The following is a 23,443-nucleotide window of genomic DNA, read 5'->3' as shown; positions in this document are numbered from 1 at the left end:
ATTTAATTCTCATAAAATCCCATTTATAGATAATGCTTGCCTTCTAGTTTGCCACTACACTCCCACTGTTCCAATCAAACCATCCTCATATCTGAATGACCACTAGTCAACTGTGCTGCAGAGGTGACACCACATCAACTCACACAGCACCATAAAAACATATTGACTTCCATACTACCTTAATTCCATGAATCTTTGATTTCATAAACCAAGAATTCTGAATTTTTTTCCCATTACACGCGCACATCACAAAGGTACGGGAAAATTCAGATTCATACTAAAAATCAATCAAGGGCTGATTATTTGGCATAGTGAAGAAATATCTTAAATAGCAAACTCCCTTAGTGCTTTTAAAATGGGATTTGGTTTTCAATAAAGGCCTGCATACAAAAATTTTAAGCATATATCCATTCGTCGGCTGTTCCTGGTTCCCATCAATATGGCCCACAAGCGATTAAGAAACTAGCATCTGTCTTCACTACCTCATTTCACGAGAACAAGTGTACATCACAACGGGAAAAAAGAGAAGGGAAGAGGAAGAATGAAGAGGGGGAAGAAGCATTTTGTATTTTATCAAATACAAGTTACTTCACAGTGCTGTTGGGTTTGTGCTGTTTTACCCACAATGTCACTGCCACTGCCACCCCCTGCCCCCAGCACCGTGTAGTCTTCAAGCAAGGGCGTAATGTGATCGCTGCTGCACATGCTGATCTGGGTTCAGATGCTGCATGAAGGGCACAGCTGTGGCTGTGGTGCAGAGCAAGCTCACTAGTCCTCCCAGATTAAGGGCCAGACCTTGGCCTTTTATCATTAGTATTCTGTAGACTGCCAGCCAAAAATGCATGCTCTAGGGACAGAGGAGGCCAGGGTTTTACACCGTAAGGCTGACTGCACAAGCACCCCAGGGCAGACAAGCAGGGGCTTATAAAGAAAGTATTACTGGATCTGCAGTAAGAATCCTACATAGTTTATCTGACAGAGGAGTTACAATTATCAGAGAATAAATTTGCAGCTAGTATTAACAATTCTGTCAAATAAAATTTAAACACTTGAACACATTTTCTCATTAACTCAGTACAATATATTATGAAACATGTGTGCCTTGTTTTAACACTCATTATTTTCAAACACTCGGCCAAATGTACCAGAAAAGATATATGAAAGTAACAGTACACATCAGTCATTTCAAAAGGCAAAATAACAAAGTACAGAATTACAGACTAGAAGTGATATTAATTTTGATCAAAAAACTTTGCTTTTTTTTAAATATACTTTTTAGTTGTAAATGGATCTTTTGTTTTATTTATTTATGTGGTGCTGAGGATCGAACCCAGGGCCTCACACATGTGAGGCAAGTGCTTTACCACTGAGCCACAACTCCAGCCCCCAAAACACTTTGCTTTCTTAAAAATATAAAATCATGATTACACATATTTACTAAAAAACCTTTATCAGCTCTGAATAACAACGATCACATTTTACAACAACAACAATCACATTTTTAGAGCACTTACTGTATATTCTAGGCACTCTTCTAACAGTTTTATACACTTTACATTATTTAATTCTCACAATTCTATGAGGTGAAGAGAATTATCATCCTCAATTTACAGACGAAAACTGAAGCACAGAGGTTAAGTAAAATGTCAAAGGTCAGATATAAATAGTAAATGGTAGTTATTTAATTATCTTGAAACCACATACAGACTATTAAAGAATGATTACACTTACACAAATATAAGGGAGATGTCTTTAAAACCAAACAGATAAGTTCATTTTAAATTGATGCATTTTTAAAGCATCAATTTTATGCATGTGGGTCTTGCTCCACATCTACTCAGATCCACTTGTTACTGATTTACCTCACTTAAACCAAATCTCAAGTGAGAAAAAAAACCTGGCTAATAACAGTAAGAGAGAAGATACAATGGGAATAACTATTTGTTTTGCAAAATTATTTGTCATTTTACAATATAATTCATCTGAGGTGTCTTTAAGTAGCAAGCTACCAAACATTCTTTGCCTTAAAAAACCTAGTTAACACTTTCAAACAACACATGCGTTCTACAGGGAGAAGGATAACCATACATGGAAAGTTGGGCAAGGCATGACATTCCTGGGTTCTTGGACTTGAAATCAAACATGTGAAAGTTATACTTTCTCTTAGGACATGAGGACACATGAAGAAAAGAATTTTTCTTTTAAACATTCACAATAAATACCAAGACTATGCCATAAAGTAAAAATCAACAACCAGTTCTTATTTATATTTATCTGATCAATTAAGAGTTCTGAATGAAACCTTTTTTATTTCCTTCAACTAGTGTGTGTGTGTATAATATAGTATATATTAGTATGTATAAGCATGTTATCACCATGTTATATATGCTATATATTCACATATATAGTACATATATACTTCTGCATACATAGTGTATATATAAACTAACGTGTACATATATATTATCTGATATTGCTCATGGGAATTATGCCTCAGGCAGAATTTCACTGGTCTGGTATATAAAACCAAAGTATGGTCATTTTTTTTTTGTTTAGTTACTGCTAACAACTAAACAAAATAAGTGCTGAGATACTTCTATTTGTTAGCTACTGTTCCTTTTAGCGGTATCAGCTGTGCTGTCTTTTGTTGGCATATCCAAGGGACATGGCTATGATACATGCTTAGCACTTCACAGCTAGGCTTGGCTATTAGGTTTCTACAAACATCATTCTCATTACTTTATGGTCCCATATTCTCCATACAATGCTGTGCCATGACATTTAAGCTATCAATTTAAATGAATCGCAGGGGAGACAAAATGAAAAAAAATTATCAGTGATGAATAGCAGGTGGATGAAGTCAATCAATCTTCAGCTTAAGTTTGTTTTTGTAGTCTCAGGACATACTATAGGGTTTGCATGTAGAAGACACTTAAACTGTTAGGTTATTAGAAAGTGAATAACACAGATACTTGTTTGGTGGTCAGTTCTTTCTACTTCCTGAGAACATAAGTAAACACACACCTTTCAAATGGAACACATGCTAAGTGACTGAAGTGAAATCATCTGACCACAAATCACGATTTTTAATAGAAAGAACCAAAAAGGTGACATATTTCTAACAAAGCTACTTACCTTACAAACAGAAAGAATATTAATATTTATCAGTTTCTTAATGGCCTGAAAAAAAATACAGATAATTTTATATAGATTTGATCATATTAGGTATATACTCAAGTAATATTGTGATACATTGGAAGTTTCATGGGATATTGCAAAGACCTTGAAAAAATTATAAGAGTTGGGGTGGAGAGGCAGAGTTTATCTTACTCTTAGTGTTACACTATTTTTCTAACAAAAGCAGCAATTCATGCTAATATGCAAAAGACAAGGTAAACGTGCAAGTAAACTATGGAAGTGAAAAGACACATTAAATCCAATATAAATAGAACACTTTGCAATTTCCTCTCTCCTGATATGGAGAGTAGAAATTATTGAGTCTAAGATTTTCAACAGTTTGAAAAAATTTTACATAGCCCTTCAATGACATACATTCCTTATTTTCATTAAAGGATTATGTGCATATGAGGGACGCAGTTTTCCTTCTGGTAGAGACGCTTTACCTGAATCAATCATGCTGACAGATATTAACATATTTGATTTTTAAATTGATGTTTAGAATCCTAATACTTAAAATAGAGTTGTCTTGATATACTAAAAAAATAAAACTAGAACTATTATTGATACTGACACTGTGTAAATGAGTTCATAAACATTTTCTTATTCAATCTTTTTAACATTCCTATGAAGCCGCCCATTTTACTGGTGAGGAAACTAAGTTAGGTTCTTCCCCAGAGAATTCAAGTAGTAAACAGAGGAGTTAAGTGTGAACCTCAGGCAGCTGGACTCCAGTGCTCACAGACTGAATCATTATACAATACTATCTTACCAAGACCTGCATGCATTCTTTTTGTTACCATAGCAGACAAAAAAAAAAAAAAAAAAAAAGACTCACATTGTCCAAGTCAGGAATTTCCAAAAAGTATTCAGGATACTCATATGAGATTCCCACATTGTTCACTGAAATAAGACAAAATTGTTAGCTAATATACATTTTACAGATTTATTGAAAACAATGAGATTAAAGCTATAAAGAAATGATACAATTATATAAAATACTGCTTATGTTTGGGGTAACTTTTCCCACACTTTTCTATTCAAATTTTATACCCTTGAAAAGTCCAGTTCAAATGTCTCTTCTTTCGTTTCTTCTACACTTAGTTAGCATCGAACCCTCGTCAAAAGGACTTCTACTCACCTTTTACTTTCCACGGCCCCTGGAGAGATGTGTACTCTCCCTCTGCAACACAGTTATTTGTAGATATTGCTAAACTCTTCTCTACATCTTCAGTTTTCATAGTGCAGTATAAGTCACATATGACATGCATCTCGTTTTGTTCACTCTTAAGAGCTTGTGTAGTCATGCCACAAATATTTGCCATATATTTTTGGGCAAGACATGTGCTAGACACTGGGAAAAGTAGAAAGAAACTGCTTCTCATGTGATGGAGTACACAATCTAGTAGGAATAGAAAGGCGCTCAACCAACACAAACAATTATTTCATGACAAAGTGCAGAGTGCTACGGCAGCCTGTTCCAGCAGAGCCTGACTTCATCTGGGAATTGAGGGACGGATTCTATGTGCAGCCAGGAAAATAGGTGAGACTGAATACCTCTGATAAATCACCCATCAAAGGCTGAAGTCATGTCTCAGTCTTCCTTGCTTCACGACTCCCCAGTCACCTAGCTTAAGGTTGAGGCTCTAAAACTACTGACGTGATCTGAACAAACATATGTAATTAGGCCCATGATTTGAATACTTAGCTATCCTGTGGTTTTCTCTAACTTTGGAAAGGCAAAGACAATCCCAAAAAAGGAATAAATACAGGAATTAAAAAACTTCTGGGCATGGTGGCACATGCCTGTAATCCCAGTGGCTGGGGAGGCTGATGTAGGAGGATCGAAAGTTCAAACTTATCGAGGCCCTAAGCAACTGTCTCAAAATAAAAAATAATAAGAACTGGAGATGTGGCTCAGTGGTTAAATACCCCTGGGTCCAACCCTGGTACCACTCCTGCCCCAAAAAACAAAGAAAAAAATAAATATACTATTTCTACATTTGTATCAACTAAATAACTTGTGAAATGGATTATCTATCTACCTATCTAGATATCAAAATAATTCTATTAAGTAGTTCCTATTATTGTCTCCCTTTTAAAAATTTTCACTTTTTAAAAATGTGTTCTCTCTCACTGAAGTTCACAGCAGTTAAATAATTTGACTTCAAGTCATAGAACAAACTAAGGCAGAACTCAAACTCAGAAAATTGTATTTCAGAGACAAGGTTCTTAATCAGTACATTAAAGTTGTCATACATCTTCATCTGTGATTCAATTCCCCCAGAAATCAGTAATAATTGGATAATAAACAAAAATCTGATAATAATGTTTAATAAAACTGAAGTATTAGAGGAAAAAAGTTGATTTGCAAGAAGATAGTAAATTATGATCAATCTGCCAAAACTTACAAGCAATTGTGCCAGATAAGCCTGAGAGTAATAGTAGTAACTTCAATTACTACTAAGGTAACTATAGGTAACTACAGTAACCTGACAATAACTTTTTCAACAGACTAACAAAATCAGGGGTTCAAAGGAACTCAGTAAGGGTTCTGTGTTAAAGCTAAGCCAGGCTCTTGAGGCTCTGTGGGTCTCCAGATTTTACTTGCAAAATTTGGTCAGGATGGTTTGAACAAGACCACTGAAACCTGTCTGAAATAGGTAAGAAAGGATAATGGCAAAACAAACTGTATTTAATTAGATCTATGCCCATTTGAGAAGAGATAGTATCTAAACATAACAGCAGGTGCAAATTCATTTTTAGTTTATTCAATAGGTTTCCCCTCCAATGGGGGTCCCAGGGATCAATTCTATAAAATATCTGTTAACAATTAAGTCAAAGCTAGTTGAAGGTGAGGTATTATATTCGTTTGACTTTGCCCTAACCACTATGGAATTATAAAGGATGAATAATTTATTTAAAATGTGACCAAGAGAAACCAAAATACCTATTAAAATGCTACACATAAACAAAATATTCTTTACAAAGTCAGTTCAAGATAACAGAATCCTCAAGGAAGGTTTTTCCAGGAGGTAATGTTCTTCAGTATTTTTTTTTAATCTATCATGTAGGGCAAATTCCATTTCCCTTCACTCTACCATATCTAGAAAGACTTCTATCCTCAGATTTCTTTCTAGCCTATGGAAGTATTAATGCTACATTTCAAAATGCTAAAAAAAAAAATTGAACAGTACACTTATAAATCTTTTAAAATCCAGATGTGGTAAGAATTTTTGCTTTTGTTTTTTAATTGTGGGAGCTTTGCAAGTGGCACAGGAACTTCAGGAAGTTCATGAATAACTATGCAAGCAGTAAGTATTGCTGTGGTTCAGGCTGCACTAACAATAGCTAGTCTTCAGATCTGCCTCTGCTGATTGAACAGAGGGAATCTATCAATGCTATCTATTCACACAATGTAAAAGGGAACATCTATTTAACTTAGTTCTCTATAAGAAAACATGCTCAACACTGAAAACTTTAGTCTGAAGAAATAAATAGTACCATATACAGAACTATGCCTTTATTAATGTAAGTACAGATATTTTTTTTTAAAGTTAAAGCTAGAATAGGCCTTTCAGAGCATCAAGTCCAATTCTATGAGAGGAAATATACACGAAGGTCACAATGGCAATTTATCCTGTACTTGGCATGAGGTAACTTAACTTCCTTCTTGCTTTACTGATTGATCTTTTACTATGGTGTGCATGCTACCTATCATCTTTCCACAAAAAGTCATCACTTTGGAGTGCTATTATTCAAGAGTTTAGGAAGAAACAGCTGTTGCTTTTATTGGTGTTCAGAAAATGATCCCCCAAAATATGGTGCCTTGGAGTGCTGATAATTTTAAATCAAAGGCATTTGGGAATCAACAGATTCTGGGTGAGGCTTTTTTCTGAAGTTCCCTTATCTACTTAAACTGGATCCACCAAAGAAGAACACAATTGCCTTCAATCTTCTTATTGAAATTTCATTTACCAAGGAAGATTAAACTCATCACAGAGGAGGAAGCTGAAAACCAAACTCCACACCTAGAGGCTACAGTAACTTTGTTGAGGGCATTGTCTGTACTCTGGGCCTATTCATCTCCCCTAAAAATCATCTCCTACCCTTCTAAAGTTGCCTACATTCCCCTTTTCCCTCCCCTATAAAGAGGGTATTTAAGCTTCAACTATCTGGCTGTTCTTTGAATTTCATATTTTGTGTGGGGCCCATGCACGTGTGCATATTAATGAATCTGTGTGCCTTTTCTCCTGTTAATCTATTATTGTCCGTTTATTTCAGCAGACTCAATTTCAACTTTAATTTTTTTCAGTGCCCTGAAAAACCCTTTCACTTGTGTATCAAACCTCCAGAGAGAAAGCTAGAACTTCCCTACACCCTCCAACAGTAATTTCCATAAACTGCAGAACAGTGTGAATCTTTCGGGAAAAGGCAGACCCACTGCAATTTTATTTTGAGACGTTAGATGGCAGCAATAACCAAACAGCAGGCAGAAAGCTTTTAGGGAATGGCAAAAGGAAGAAACAGGCTTTGGGTAGGAGTGAAAAGATGGAAAGAGTCCCATTATAATTGAGTCTCATTAAGAATGGGTGCAGGCAATGCCATCTCTATATTTTACAAGATTTTTTATAGGATTTACAACACCAAGCAATGTTACAAGTTGTTCTAATGTTACTCAAAAAGGTGAAAATTTCTTCTAAATGGCATTATCTTAAAAATCAGCATTAAATAGTAGATTATTAGTGAGTTTTCCTGAATTTTTCAGGTGAGGCACCAGAAATGGATCTAATTTTTTTCAGTGCCCTGAAAAAACCCTTTCACTTGTGTATTCTTTTGTCTTTCAGAAAACAAAGAAATCTGCATAAGCTCCAAATCCTCACGGTTAGCCCACAATCAGAACAGGACCTTGAACACTAAGGAGATCTTTCCCATCCGTTTCTCTCTGGAATTCTAAGACTGGGAAGAATCCAAGAGAAGAGATGAGGCAGACAGAACAGAGGAGAAGACAGACCCAGAACAAGGACCCAGGGAAGAGGAAAGAGAGGTTGGGCAAGAAGTGATCCTCCTAGAGTTGACCCTGGCAGGGAGAACTGGCAGGGGCCATGATTAGCTGTGCTCTCTGCAGCCCCCTCCAGAACTGCAAAAAACACTGGGCTCAGTGTAAGTGCTTCATGTTTGAGACACAGAAAATCCAGAGATATTCTGAATGTTGTTCTAACTTCTGAGATAAAACTTTAAAAAATCATTTTCACATCTCTTACTTAGGAAAAAAAATACACCAGATTCTTGTTCCTTCTAAGGTCATTTGCTGCTGACCTTACTGGACCTAGAATTCTCTATTGAAACCAGCTGCCAGAGATAATATAATGTCATTAGAAAATTAGATTTTTGGTATCTGGGTTGGGCATGAGGGAAGAACAAACAATAACTTACTAGAAAAGGAAAAACCACTCATATGGTTAACCTCACACAGACCATCAACCTGCTTTTTTCTAGATTAATCAGAAAGCTAAGAAATTAATGTAGTTTACTTTGCCTAATGGTTGAGCTTCCAAATATAATTCTAATAATGCAAAGTTGTCTCCTCTACTTCCTTCTCATGATATTAAAACAGAAAATGATAAGATCACATCTTAGTTACATTTGTAGTTCTATATACTAATCCAGTTTTACCACTTAGTTCATGAGATGTTAGTTATGAGATGCTTCTAAAAACTACTGTCACTAATGAATTTTTGAAATGTACACTTCAGTAATAATGACTATATCAAAAGAGAGTGGGGGACCCCTCCTGTACTTAATGTTTTAGCTTACATTTTTATAAAAGGGCTGGAGGTATAGTTTAGTGGTATAGCACTTGCATAGCACATCTGAGGCCTGGGTTCAATTCCCATAAAGAAATTTTTTTAAATGCCAAAGGATACAGACTTCACAAACCCCAGGGTTCAGTCCTGACTCCACTAGCACCAGCTTCTAACAAGAAGCAAGTGATTTCACCCTCAGTTTCGTTATTATACTTATATAGGAAATAGAGATAAGGATTTAAGAATCAAATGAGCTAATATACATAAAATCTTTAACCCAATGTCTGGAACATATTAACATATTAAATAAACTGAGGAAGAGTTGTTATCATGTGGCCATTAATTCAACAAAACTTTATTGAACTCCTACTTTGTGCCCTAAACAAAGTGCCCTGCTTCTATTTTTATGGCCAGCATCAAAATAGAGAAGTTCTGGGCTGGAGCTGGGGCTCAGTGGTAGAGCATGTGGGAGGCACTGGGTTTGATCCTCAGCACCACATAAAAATAAATAAATAAAAATAATGTGTCCATCTCCAACTAAAAAAAATATTTTAAAAAATGAGAAGTTCTTCTGCAGGACAGAACTCTATCTGGGTAGCAGCTAACTAGAAGGTCTGTTTATGCTGATCAAATTTATCCCAATTCCTCCTCTACTCTCTTTAATGCATTCAAGTGGATCTAGTCTTACAGTCTAGAGAGAGTGTGGAAAGTGATGCAAAGAAAATCCCTTCTCTGCTTTATTTAACATATTGCTGTAGCTAGCACATGTTCATACACTGACAGATGATATTTGGAACACCATGTAAAACATTTTGCAAACTTTACAGTTTTCATACACTTGTGAGTAGCAATTTCCAAATAAAAGAGAGTTTACAAGGCTTTAAATTGCAGTGCCTTTAATCAGAAATTGGAAAAATTAAGATTGAGTCAGAAGCAACACAACAGAACATTTCCTTTCCACTGTCTAATTATAAATTGCTGTGATCCTTGTTACAAAAGTAGGTAATAGTTGCCATACATATAATTGGAAGAGGGGACGAGGAAAGAAGAATGACATGAGGTTGGTAGCTAAATGTTAGCTAACAGGAACACATTTATCTATTTCGTGACTTATAGTTCTATTTACATTTCTGAATCACAGAGCTAATTACCCAGTTTTAAGTTAAAGGTTCTGCTTTAATTAATATCATTAGTGGATTTTGAGTAAAAGGAAATAAATTTGAAAACTGAAAGTCTTATGCTCACTTTAGAAATCCAATCTCAGTCAATACATCTAATGGAACTGTAAGGCATTATACATAGCCTGAAATATTCCTGATGAGTCTCCTAAGTGTGTGTGTAAATCCATTTACCTATTCTGCTTACTATGATTGGCTATACCAGGCTTCTGTCTCATTCACTACAAAGAAGGCTCCCTTCTAGCAAAGAAGGATGTTTGTATCAGTGATCCAACTGTCTGCTTGTGTCTCCACCTGGATTTCTTACATGCTCTCAAGCTTAACATATTCCAAAGTGCACTCCTCATTTTGCTCCACAGAATTTACTCCAGATCCAGTTTCCTACCTTAGAGAAATGCCATCCAGTTCTTCAAGTCAGAACCTGGAAGTTGCTCATTACCAGTTGTCTAATTTTGGTAAATGAATTTAATCTCTAAGTCTGGTTCTTGTCTGTAAAATGGGTACAGAAATATTAATATCTACCTTATAAAGTTGTTGAAGATTAAATGAGATTCATCAGCATGGTGCCTGACATGTAAAAAACGCTCAATGAATGTTGAGAAGAATGACTTAAAATGAAGCTATTGTTACTCTTCACTCAAGACCTCTAATAAGGACGCTCATCAGAAAATGATCCTGGTGTCTATTTGTTGTTGTCTATTTCCTACACATCTATTTCTACCCATTTCCACTGCCACCTTCCTAATATAAACCATCTTCACCTTATGTTTCATTGCCAAAATAGCCTTTTACTGGTGTCCTCTTATCAATTTTTTACTGGTGTCCTACTCCTACTTGGAAGTAAAAAGGGATCCTGCTAAAATTCTAAAATGTTATCAATTCATCCTTAAAATTCTACAGTGGCTTCCTAATTATACTTCCAATAAAGTATGTTAAACTAAATTTGGCCCAAGGATGTCCTCTATACTCTTGAGTCTCTAGATGACAATATGCAAGTTGGTAAGTAAACCTAACTTAGGGGTATGCTTTTGTAACAAATGGCTGAGTCTCAGTCTCACAGCCAGCCAGCTGATCTAACCGTGCTCACCTGAAGCAGTAACCAGTCAAGCTGTCTCTGTACCTCACTTCCATTTTCTGGCCATAAATGCTGCCTGCCAAGTTTGAAGAGCATAGCTCTTTAAGCCTCACATGCAAACTGTTCTTTGCTTAAAAAACAAACTGTTAAATTTGGTTTGCTTAAAGTTTTTCTTTTAACAAGTCCCAAATTTATTAACCTGATTTTCTAAGACTTTCATGATCTGGCTCTGCTTAATCTTCAGACTTCTCTCTTGCTACTGCCCCCTTTGAAATCCTTGCTCCAGGTTGGCAGTCTTCTGTCAGTTCCTCCAACATGCTGAGCACACAGACTCAGGGTGTTTGTGCATGCTGTTTCTCCAACCAGGAAACCTTCTCAGTCTTAGCTTTCAGGTTTCAACTTGAACATTACTTTCTTGGGGAGACCATCTGTGATAGTTTTAACTTTCTCAATAACATAATCTTTCATTACATGCAACACATTCCCAACTACTTATTCCGTGGCTAACTTCCATGAAAGCCGAAACAATGTCTGTTGCATTTACCACTATAGCTACGAAATTTTACTTGTTTAGTGAGTTAGTATACAATTGATTGATGGAATCAATTAACAAATAGGAGTAGAGAATAGAATAGTGGTTACCAAACACTGGGGCAGGAGAAAAGGAATAGAGAGAGGATAGTAAGTGGGCACAGGGGAACAGTTGGAAAGGAAGAATAACTTCTAATGTTGTATAGCACAGTACGGTTGGCAACAATTAATTGTATATTTCAAAGTAACTAGCCGATGGGATTTTCAATGATCCTAAAACAAAAAATAATGAATGTTTGAGGTGACAGATATACCATTGAATACCATGCACTGAAATATCATATTGAACACCATAAGTACTTTTTTTTAGAGAGAGAGAGAGAGAGAATTTTTTTAATATTTATTTTTCAGTTTTATGTGGTGCTGAGGATCAATCCCAGTGCCCCACACATGCCAGGCAAATGTGCTACCACTTGAGCCACATCCCTAGCCCCCATAAGTACTTTTTAATAGGAAAGGAAAGGTGACGTATAATAAAGAATTTCTTTGACTTCTGTTAATGGGCTGGAGGTCTAGACTTCGGAATACCCTCAGTGAGAGCAGTTCTTTGTTATTAATGGTAGACCCTTGGATCACAACTGAGTTTATGCTAACAAGATGACTCAGGATAGGGTTTGGTCACTAGAAAGACCAACTATCAAACTGGAGGGTTGGGGCTTTGAGCCAGTTCAATCTTCAGATAAGGGAGGAGGGCTCAGGGGATTGAGTTCAATTACATTGCCAATGATTTAATCAATCATGCCTACATAATGAAATCCCATTACAAACTCTGGATACTGAAGCCTGGTGACGCTTCTCACTGGTGAAAGCACAGATGTGCAGGAGGGTGTCCCGACTCACAGGACGAGGGCACAGAAGCAGCTTTGTGCTCAGGACCCTCCCAAACTGCTCTGTGTCTCCTCAGCTCCTCAGCCTGCTAGTATCCTTCATAAATAAACTTTAGTCATGAATACAGCATTTTCCTGAGCTCTGTAAAAGGCCCCGGCTGTCAAACATGAGGAAACCCTGGAATTTGTCAAAAGTACAGATGGCCTAGGGACCCCTAAACAGCTAGCATCTGAAGTGAGGACAATCTTGTTGGAAACTGCCTTTGAACCTGTGGAATCTATGCTAACTCTAGGTGGTTAGTGACAGAATGTGACTGTGCAATACTACAAAAGGGAAGATTTAGAAGTGTCTTTAAGATTTCAAAAAAGCACAAGAATCATACCCTGGCATTGGCAGAGAAACTCCACCCCTCCCCCAAACTATCATCCTATACAGTCCCACAATTTTTTCTATACTCCTGGCCTAATGGCCTCCGCTTACACTTGGGGTGGTAAAAAAAAAGAAAGGGGTGGTGGTATTTCCAAGTACATGAAGTTTATCTTTGGTGCCTTCTAAACGAACTTTATTTTGCTCTTCTTTTCCTCATCTAAGCACCCCACTGATCACAAGTCTGCCAATATAATTTTCTTCTTAAATCTATCCTCCATTTCAAAATGATTTTCCCAATCTTTCATTAACTAAAATTTCCTCAGGGCGACTATCCAGGAAGAAGTAGACAGATGATCAAATGAATAAACCAATCCCAGTAAGATGTAAATGACAGTTGTAATCAGTCTTTTCAGAGGTATTGTTATTAATGGTAGACTTTATATATGTCTAGACCCCCTACAGAAGTGAGGATCTCTCCTCTATTCCTAACTTCCTTGATCAACTGGAAGGGGAAGCTGCATAATTTCCTAGTATGCCCACTCTCTCTTCCTTCCAACCAATCCTACACAAGCTTTCTGTGGCCCCTTGGGACCTTCTCCTAGGTCAATGTCTATTTCTCTTCCTTTGATCCTCTGAGGACTCAACTACAAGGAAGCCCTTTCTCGATCCCAACACAATTATCTGGGAATCTGCCATTTGGAAGCTAACTACTCCTTTTTCCCTAAGTAGCTAATACTTGGGTCTTTTGTAAACTAACTTGGGAAACCTAAATATACACAGCGAACTGACTAATCTTAACTCTGATGAATATCTCTCCTTAAACTATCTTTTTAGTACGTTAGTGGGACAATTATCACTTACAAAGGGCACAGCAATGTCTAGTTCAGCTTTACTATTGATACATATTATTGCTGTCAAAGTGGGGCCTCTTAAAATCATGGGCCATGCGTGTGGGCAGAAGAAGTCAATGGCTGACATATAGTTCTGAACACACTTGGCCAGGATGACAACACAGATCATCTGATACTCACTCATACTCTCAATTTTTCAACTGACATAAACCGTGACACTCTAGGTGGAAAGGACCTTCAGAACATTTGAGAAAATTCTTGTCTAGCGTGACTAAAATTATAGGAGCTTTTAAAATTTGAATCACAAACTAAGTAACTATATTTTTCCAAGAGGATCTTTCTTTCTCCTTCCAGAATAAAGAATCTCACCTTTACAAAGTTAAAAAAGCCACAGTAGTGGAATTTGAAAAAAAAAGTATTGTCTGTGGCATATTTCAAATCCAAGGCTACTCCTTTGGCCTTGGTAAATTTCGCCTCCCTGCAATGTATTGTGCAAAGCCCTCCAAACCAATTTGGAACACACAGGAGAGTCTCGCCTGAGGATCAAGTAAGCATTATAGCAATCATATTTTGTTAACCAATTTTTTGCTTATTCAAAGATGTAAGGATGTCATTTTCTCCAAATAGTTGAAGTTTTATAAGCTTCTTAAATCTGTATTTCTTAATATTTGCCTGAAAAAAGACATGCTTACTGTTTTTTTTTTTTTTAACATAATAGAATTAAGAATCCCACCTTAAGCATTTAGAATCTCATCAAGTTATGGTAAGCTTTCAGGATAAACTCATACAATACATGGCTGTTTTCTTTCCACTTATCTCATTGAAAACTTAATGTTTCTTTCATGACAAAGGGTTTTAGCATTTCCCTTTGTAATTCAAAAAATATTAATTTTCTTTATTAAGCACTGACTATAGTTTGGAGGTTAATACTTTTCAAACAAATAGAGTATATTTTGGTCATTTATTTTTCTTTGTATCATTACTAGTTTCATTAATACTCAGTAGGAAAAAAATCTTATGACTTAGTATAGTGTGGACTGCTAGGTCTTACTAGAAATTAACCTATACACAGAATATCTTAGAGAAATCTATAAAAGGTGAGATTTGTAAGAAGCGAGGAGGAAGGAGAATAAATGATTTTTACCTTAGGAGCAGAGGTGAGAGTACATGGGGATAAGGGAGGGGGAAATAAGTTGAGGGGGGCTAGAAATCCAGGTAATGGTACAGGTGGGGGGAAATAAAAAATAAAAAAACCCATCAGACTCCCCTCACAAATTCTAGAGGATTAGATCATACTAGAGAAGACACTGTAGAATTGGAATACGACCAAGTAGTAAGATAAAATTCTGCTCACAGATATGGTTTTCAAAATTATAATGCAACATAAGTATAATATTTTACCTAATAAATGTGGATGACTGAAGAGACAGTTGTGGCAGAGCAGAAAGAAAACTAAACTTACAGCCCGGTGTGTGAGATAATACGTCAAAGTACCACTGTACACTTTCAAGGAGTATGTATACATTAGCTATAATTACTTGTGTTACTGATCTGTCATCAAAACTTAAAGATATGTAAGTATTTAATCAGAACCAGTTTTGTTTGGGTTTTTTGGTTGGCTTTTCTTTTTTGGTCTTTGTGGTGCTGGAGACTGTACCCAGGGCCTTGCAAATACAAGGTAAGTACTCTACCACTGAGCTACACCCACAGCCCCTCAAACTGTTTAATGACAGTAACTTTAAAGCTAGGTTTCTCAGTCTCAGCTCTACTGATATTTTAGGCCAATAATAATTTGCTGTGGGAAGCTCAGCAGCATCCTTAACATTTACCCAATAGGGGCCAGTAGAACCACCCAAGTTAGTGACAAATGAGAAATGCTGCTGATCACTGCCAAACTGCCCTTGGCTGAGAACCACTGCTTTAAAGCACTGGGAAAAAAATCTAGAAATTATATTTATGGCTCTCCCACAAAACTGAGGATGAGAGACAGCCAAGATGAACAAGAGCTGAGATGTCCATCGTAGCAGCCAACTGTCACATATGCCTACTGTGCATGTGGCTAGTCAGGACTGCAGTGTGCTGTTAGTGTAAGATACACACTAAATTTCAAAGACTTAGTTACAAAACAGAACGCAAAATATTTCATAAGTTTTTCATACTGACTATATGTCCAAATGATAACATTTTGGCTATAGCAGGTTCAAATCAAATACATTATTAAAAATTAAATTCATCTATTTCATTTTATTTTTTTAAAAATGTGGTTACTAGAAAAGCTATAATTATATATGTGGCTTGTGTAATCATTCTATTGAACAGTGCTGAATTGAGGCAAAAGAAGAAAAAAAAAAGCTTCCTCCTTCATGCATGCTATCCATTCCTGGCAGGCTTTGATTGAAGAAATGAAACACAAAAGAGCTACCTTCAGTTTTCTCTTTACATTCTCTATATGATGATACCTAGTCTCACTGCTTCCATGAAATTACTACTCTTAGATAATCAATCTCCAAACTGGACCTGCAAACCTACATGTCCAACTATCACACTAACAATCCATTGTGGCTCTCCTAGAAAGCCCAAACTTAAAAGATCCTCACTCCCATAAAAACTCCTCTTCCAGAAGTCTTCATTTTAGTAAGTGGTATTATTGAGGTGAACACTGAAGCCCAGAAACTTGGAAGTCATCCATGAGTTCCCTCTTTTTCATCCCACCTGCAATCTCTCACAAAGTCCTCTTCATCTACTTCCTGAATATTTCTGGAATCCCACTGAATAGGGAAGGTCATCATGATCTCTCCCTGAATCAACTGCCCCTTCCCCTTTATCCTCTTATTACACCTGCCCTTCCTTCTAGAATATTATACTATATAAATAATGTAGTGTAGCTTTCCTTATTCATTGTTGTAACTCCAGTTCATTGACTCATGAATTAATGACTATGAATGAATGAAAAGGAGTACAAAGTAACTTGCTAAGAGGCTGGACTACAAGAATAATGGCTGAATTAGAATATGAGGCCCAGGAGAGCTTATGTCCAAATGCCAATGCTTATGTGCTGACCCAAGTCTTAGGATTCTAGAAATGGGGGGAAAATGGTTGGGAACCATGTACTCTGCACTCCCATCCTTAACAGATTTAGTTATCATACTGAAACTCAAATCAAAGTCTTTCTGGGTCAGGAAAGAGCTGCTGCAGGTACCTTGTCCAATACTCCAGTCCTGCACCAATCTGATGCCCAACAATTTCCGTCTCCAAAGCCCTATCTGCAGATTATCTATAGTTTCACAACTGCACAGTGAAAAGCAGCTAAAATGAATACAATTATGATGAAATGTACTACTTCTATAAGTAAGTCATTCTCCAATAACACAAGGTCAAAGCAAGTAGTCTCCTTTCGTTGTAGGTTCTTGACCCCCTTTCCTGCCTAAGCCATTCTTCTTCATTTCCTAGTCCATCACCGGTTTGAAGGGAGGTTGGGATAAACTGTGGCAGCACCTATCCTAACCAGTAAGTTATGGTTGCTAATTTGGAAGTTTAAAGACAGTCAATATTTTTACATATCTTAGTGGTGCTTAATGTATTCCAGATCTAAGCTACAGAAGAACTTGTAAAAGACTTTCCAGCTGGGGCTGGGGTCGTGGCTCAGTAGTAGAATGTTCACCTAGCATGCATGGGGCACTGGGTTCGATCCTCACATAAAAATAAAGTAAAGATATGTGTCCACCTAAAATTAAAAAAAAAAAAGACTTTCCAGCAATATGTGTATTTTCAGAAGAACATGTAACACAAAGGCAAAAACTAGACCCGTGATTTCATTCATCTTTCACCTACTGGTTCTCCTATAAGTGAGAGTGCAGTGTGTGGGAGGATTGGGTATGATGAAGTATGATGCACCAGACAGGGGTTAAGAAAGGATAGCATGTCAAAGCCAGGGTCAACCATAAGTCCAAGTGTACCATGGAAGGCTACACTTACGTAGCTGATTTTTTAAAAACTATCTTATCTAGAAACTATATAAAAGACAATTCTTTTGTAAGATGAGGAAAGGAGAATAGGTCTTTATGACTAAAGAAATGTTAGAAAACATAAATTTTTACTTGTAAGGCAGATGGATCAAAAGTTCAAGGTCAGCCTTGGCAATTTGGTGAGACTCTGTCTCAAAAGTAAAAATAAAAACAAGGGTAAAAATTGTTTTTTCTTCATTATTTTCCTTTTGTAGCTCAAAAAAGAAAACAAGAATAATTACCAGGTTCCCCCCACTTTAGGCAGAGGGATAAAGAGATTTAGTAATAAAGTGTTTTTCTAGACTAGAGATACTATTTCTAGAAATGACTCTTGAAGAATGCTAGAGAACTTATCAAAGACCATTTTCCCTCTTGATATCTTGTGGTGAATCTTCTCCTTATTTACAAAGTTCACTATCTCAGCAAACACATCTGTTTTTATTAACATGAGAGTGTAATAAAAGAGACTAGTGGACTTAGAAAAAAACAAACCAAAGATGCACTCCCCATTGTGCCACTTATGAGAATCAGGTGAATCAGCAATCTCTGTAAACCAAGCATATTCCATTTGGGGTGTGTGTGTGTGTGTGTGTAAACTTTATTCTTTTTTGGATAAAACAATAGCTATTCAGAATACCTGTGGTATTAAACCTTCATGGGGATGAAACAGTAAAGAAAAACATCAAAAAAGGTTTCTAGGTAAGGAATAATTAATAAAAGGCTAAGAACACTTTTCTAATTTCCCAACTACAAATGGGTCTTCACACTCATCTGAAAGGACTCTTCAGATATAGCTATATTATAATCTATAAAGAATGAAACTGGGAATAAAATAATCCAAACTGAGCAATTGCCAGGAATGTATAATTAACATAAAGAGTCAAACACACACAGACTATTGTCATTTGATGATTGATTGTATTAATAAAACAATTTTCTTCTTACTAGTCATTTTACCTCTGAATACCTAACATCCAAAGAGTAAACAAAGGTAAAGTAAAAAAATAAATTCAAAGGAGTATAAATGCAGCAAAAATACAAACCTAAAATGCCAATTTCAAGACCCGCCAGGTCTGTTTTAATTTTATCATAAATATCTTCTGATGTAAAGTCAACAGCAATGGTCCTTGTCTCCACTTTGAATTTTTCTTCTAGAAAAAAACAAAACACACACACAAATAAGGAAAGATAGGGAAAATTAATACATAGCAATTAAGATTAGAGCATTTGATAGCATTATTCTTTCATTCTCTTTTTTCCTCCCAATCTGATATGACATTTAGACCAGGATAATTTTAAGCAATCATGAGACCATCTAAAAGATGCTATACAGTCAACACAATAGTTCAGCAATTAAAAATTCCAGTGTCGTCACAGAGCCCGATGATGTTCCTTAATCAGTTCTCCTTTTATATATCAATAATGAAAACTACTTTTTAGACCCTTAGGTACAAATAATAAAACATGATTCATATCATAATGTTATATACGCTTTAAATATCACTGGCTTTGTGATTTTAATTGCAAATTGATGCTTTATAATTTCAAGAGGAAGTCTTTATGTCGTAAAATACCTTAAAGTGTGATATATTAAAACAAAAAGTCCATCTTATTAAAATGGAAATAAAATGAATATGACCTTATTGTAATTTTGGAGCTTGGTTAACAGTTAATAGCCAATACATTTTAAAACCACACAAAATACAGAGTAATAAATCTCTAAAATGACATGAGAAAGACCTCAGTGTTCTCCTTTGCACAGGACTATTAAAGTCCAAACAGAGCTGAAGGAAATAACAGCTTCAGAAATGAGACCCTAGAGAAACAAAAACTCATCTGAGGTAAGGTATACTGTTTACTTCTGCCTTCACAAGTCAGCCCCCTTGAAGAGAGAGAGTGGGCTTTGAGGTCACCCAGACATCGGTTCCAATTTTATTTCCAACTTATTTGCAAAACGACTTTAAGCAAGTCACATGTCCTTCTTGAACCTCAGCATCCTCTTGTGAAAATGAAAGTACCACCCCCAACTTAGAATGTGGGGCTGAAGTGATATCTGTGGACAAACAGAAGGAATCCCATAAACACGGGTCCCCCTTTCCCATCAATCCCCAGCCTCCCTCCCTACAAATGTTATTCTTTGAAACCTGCTGAAAATTCAAAAGATTTAATTTTAAAATCCTGCTTCCAAAAATAAATCTTTCTTCAGTCAAAGTCAATGTCAGCTCATCACAGAGTTTGCAGGATTAATCCTCATAGGAAGTATCCATTCTTGACCTAAATGGATTTATGTCTAAAACTAAAGAGCTGGTTCAGGAGAGACCGGATTCTTGGTTAGACTCAATGAAAAGTATTGACCCTAGGTAAAAATTCATGCATAAATTGAAGAAAAATCAACCAAGAAAATACCTTGTTTGGTGTTAAAGGTATTCTTCCTGTTGCAGTATATATGAGGTATGTGTGTTTACATAATGAAGAGTTAGGCACAGAGTTGTTATTTCATTAGAGCTCAGAGCACATCTTAATAGAAATGACTCAAGAGAACTTACCACCAGTAACTAAAGAACACTAAATCCATTACAGCTCAAGATTCACATGGGGGGACCCAAAACAAAAAGGTGAAGGATACTTTTTGCTGTATGTAAAAATTTATTCAAGTATAAAATAAGATAAATTGACTTATTTATTTTAAAAAACAAAGTATTTTTCTGTACTAGCGTTAGGTTCAGGAAAATCTCTCTGTAGTAATAAAAGTAATCCCACAATCCCTGTGTCAGATTCATTCTTTTAGAGCTTACAGGACTTGGTGAGTGTCCTTGTACTACTGTAGTCCTGTGCAGATATGCTTCTGAAAACAATTCAACAACACTCTTGGAAAGAATGTTATTTAATAATAAATGCCCATGGAAGCTTTCTTTATATTCACATTAGGACAAGTAAATGATTTCTGGAGTAAGTTTTTCGGAAGTTTAAAAATTTGAACTTATACATGGATTCCCCAGAGTCCTGTTCTGGCCCAGTCAACACTGCTTTTTTCTTCTTTACTTTTCTTCATTGTCTCTGACTACGGGCCTTTTCCTTTTTCAACATAGGTCAGATAATATCAGTCCCCTCCTCACAAACCATCTCACTCAGAGTAAGAGCCGCAGTCTTTGGTCTCAGCCTAACGCTTCTCGGATCCCATCTCCAACGGCTCCAGTTGCTCTCCAGTTCCAACAATGGTGGCTGCTCACACTCCTAAACACAGAATATGCTCCAAAGGCCCTTGGGGTGCTCACACCTACTATTCCCTGTCTGGAGTGCTCTTCTGCATCCCTTGTCTCTGTTGAGTCCTTGAGCAAATGCTACCTTCTCAGAGAAGCCTTGCTTGACCACCCATTTTGAAGATGCCTCTTCAGAAGAATCCAACGAGCTCCCCTCGTTTCCTTTCTGAGAATCATAATATGTACATGCTCTTGACGAGGCCCTTGGTGGGTTGTGAGGTTTTCATGACCTGACCCCACACCCACCATAAAGTTGTATGGGGCAAAAATAGCAGCACACATATGTAAGAATAGAAGAGGAACAGTTCTCTCTGGGCCCAGGCTATCAGACAAGAATTATGACAAGTACTCCAAAAGGCTGGCTTTTAGGATAAAATGGGTGGCTTCCTTAGGAATTAGGGGAGTGATTTAAGGGTACACATCTTTCCCCTTCCCACAGCCTACCACTCTGCCTCTTATTGTCCCAATAGAATGTCAGACTAATGGACAATGATCTGACTACACAAGGGCGTAGTAAGCACCAGACACACATGGTACAGAGTAAGCTGTACGGCCATCTTCACAGCCTTCCAAGCAAGGTTTTTCACAAGACCCAACCCAGCAACAGCTCCTGTAGGGAAGAATGAGCACTTCATCAAAGCCTTCAGAGTGGGTGCTTCTGGGTGTTCACATCCTTGCCTACCACAAAGGTCCAAAGAATGACATAGCCTCTGGGAAAGTCTTTTTCCCAGAGTAGAAGCAGTAATAAGATACAGTCAACACCCTACAGGTGTGCAGGATAAAGATACACAAACAGAATTTGGAGGCTTCAACAGACATAATATGAGCCACTCAAATGCTGGCAAGGAAACTTTTGTTGCCAAAACTGTGGAATGCGATCAGCCAGCAGTTTTGGGGTGTTATTCCTTTGGGAATTGCTTCACCCAAGAACCTGCCCTTCCAGTGGTGGGTCAATGACTTATCGCCGCGAGGATGCAAAGTCAATGGACAGCTTGTACCTTCCAGGTTCTGATTCCAGAAATAGAGTCTGTTTATTATCTTATTAATTTTAGGTATGAGTTTTAAGACAGGGTTTAATATTTCTAGTAGTGAAGTCTCCTTTATTGATCTTCTTTTATAAAAATTTACTGCTTTTTCTCACCTGTTTAGTCTGTTTCTATTGGGTCTGCATTAAGCACTTCAATTAAATTTGTGAAGAATGACAATGTGGCATTCCCTCTAGGCTCTCTGTTTATTCAAATGTTGTATAATTGTCTGACACTAAAATCTGTAGTTCTTAAAGACAATACAGAATTAACGAATCCATTGAGCTGGGGATGTAGCTCAGTGGTGGAGCCTCAAGCCATTCCATTACCTATAATCATGGATATTCTATTTCCACAGTCACATTGCTATTTTAGACTCAGAGTATTCTGAATTAGTTCAAAGAGTCTGCAATTGACAGGAAAGGAACTGTACCCACAAGTAGTCTCAAGATGCTGCTGAAACACCCCTAAATATTAAAACTAACACAGGTTTAGGTTCAAATCAATAGAGGTAATAAACACATTCAGAAGAGCATCATATTGCACCTCAGCCAGAATTACACAAGCAGTCAGTGTAGATAGGTAAATCAAGTCAGGTCCAATCAAGGAGGCCAATTTTGAGTGAGTCTGGGAAGTTGGAGACTGTCCCCTGAGGAATTGAAATGTGAATTCCTTCAGAGCCCTTCCTCCACCCTTATCAAGAACCTGCCCCTGCTCCAACCTGTTGCTAAGGTAACCTGTCCCAGGAACTGCCTGCCCCTCCACACCAGGGAGCTATAAGGTTGTTGATGTGTCCTACTCCATCCTGCCCTTCCCCCTTCAGCCCACTAGTTTCCCACCCTGGGCCCTCCCACCCAGCATTCCTGGGCCTAGTCACATAGGCAGGAAGGAGAAAGATAAAAGGGAAAGGCAGGAGAACAAAGGAAGCCTGGGACATATAAAAAGGGCAGAACACCTCCCTTCTTGGGATACCAGGATACCAGCTATGGCCCCCTTCTCCCTCACAGGAGAAGTCTGTGTTCCCCCTTTTTAAATAACCCTGCTTTATATGCTTGCCTCAGTGGGCTTCTCTAATGTTCAGACTTCAACATGTCACGGATAACCAGGGGTGTCAATATTCAACACACTTCTAGTTCTGGCCATCCCTTTTTTTTTCTTTTCACTTTGCTCAACAAACTGCACCCCCCCCCCCTTTTAAATTTAACAGTCTTCCTCTAAGACTATTCATAGACTTCGGAAAAACTTTCCTCAAATATCTCCCCTAAGTGACTGGGGATA

At 37.1% G+C, this 23,443-nt stretch overlaps 1 protein-coding gene across 1 annotated transcript in view; it reads right to left on the bottom strand.

Moving 5' to 3' along the window:
- Hsd17b12 (hydroxysteroid 17-beta dehydrogenase 12) overlaps positions 1-23,443 on the bottom strand; it is a 147,066-nt gene that overhangs the window by 36,033 nt on the left and 87,590 nt on the right. Inside the window, exons 4-6 of the mRNA XM_046456339.2 lie at positions 18,924-19,031; positions 4,016-4,080; positions 3,136-3,180 (exon numbers count right to left, since the gene is read on the bottom strand). Coding sequence (XP_046312295.1) covers positions 3,136-3,180; positions 4,016-4,080; positions 18,924-19,031 — 218 coding nt within the window. The remainder of the gene's footprint in view (positions 1-3,135; positions 3,181-4,015; positions 4,081-18,923; positions 19,032-23,443) is intronic.

This window comes from Marmota monax, unplaced genomic scaffold (genome assembly GCF_021218885.2).
Source record: "Marmota monax isolate L192 unplaced genomic scaffold, Marmota_monax_Labrador192_F-V1.1 WCK01_AAM20220418_F8-fsc00047, whole genome shotgun sequence".
NCBI classification, from domain to species: Eukaryota; Metazoa; Chordata; class Mammalia; order Rodentia; family Sciuridae; genus Marmota; species Marmota monax.
The sequence above is the reverse complement of the archived record's forward strand: the minus strand, read 5'-3'. Positions and strand labels throughout refer to the sequence as shown.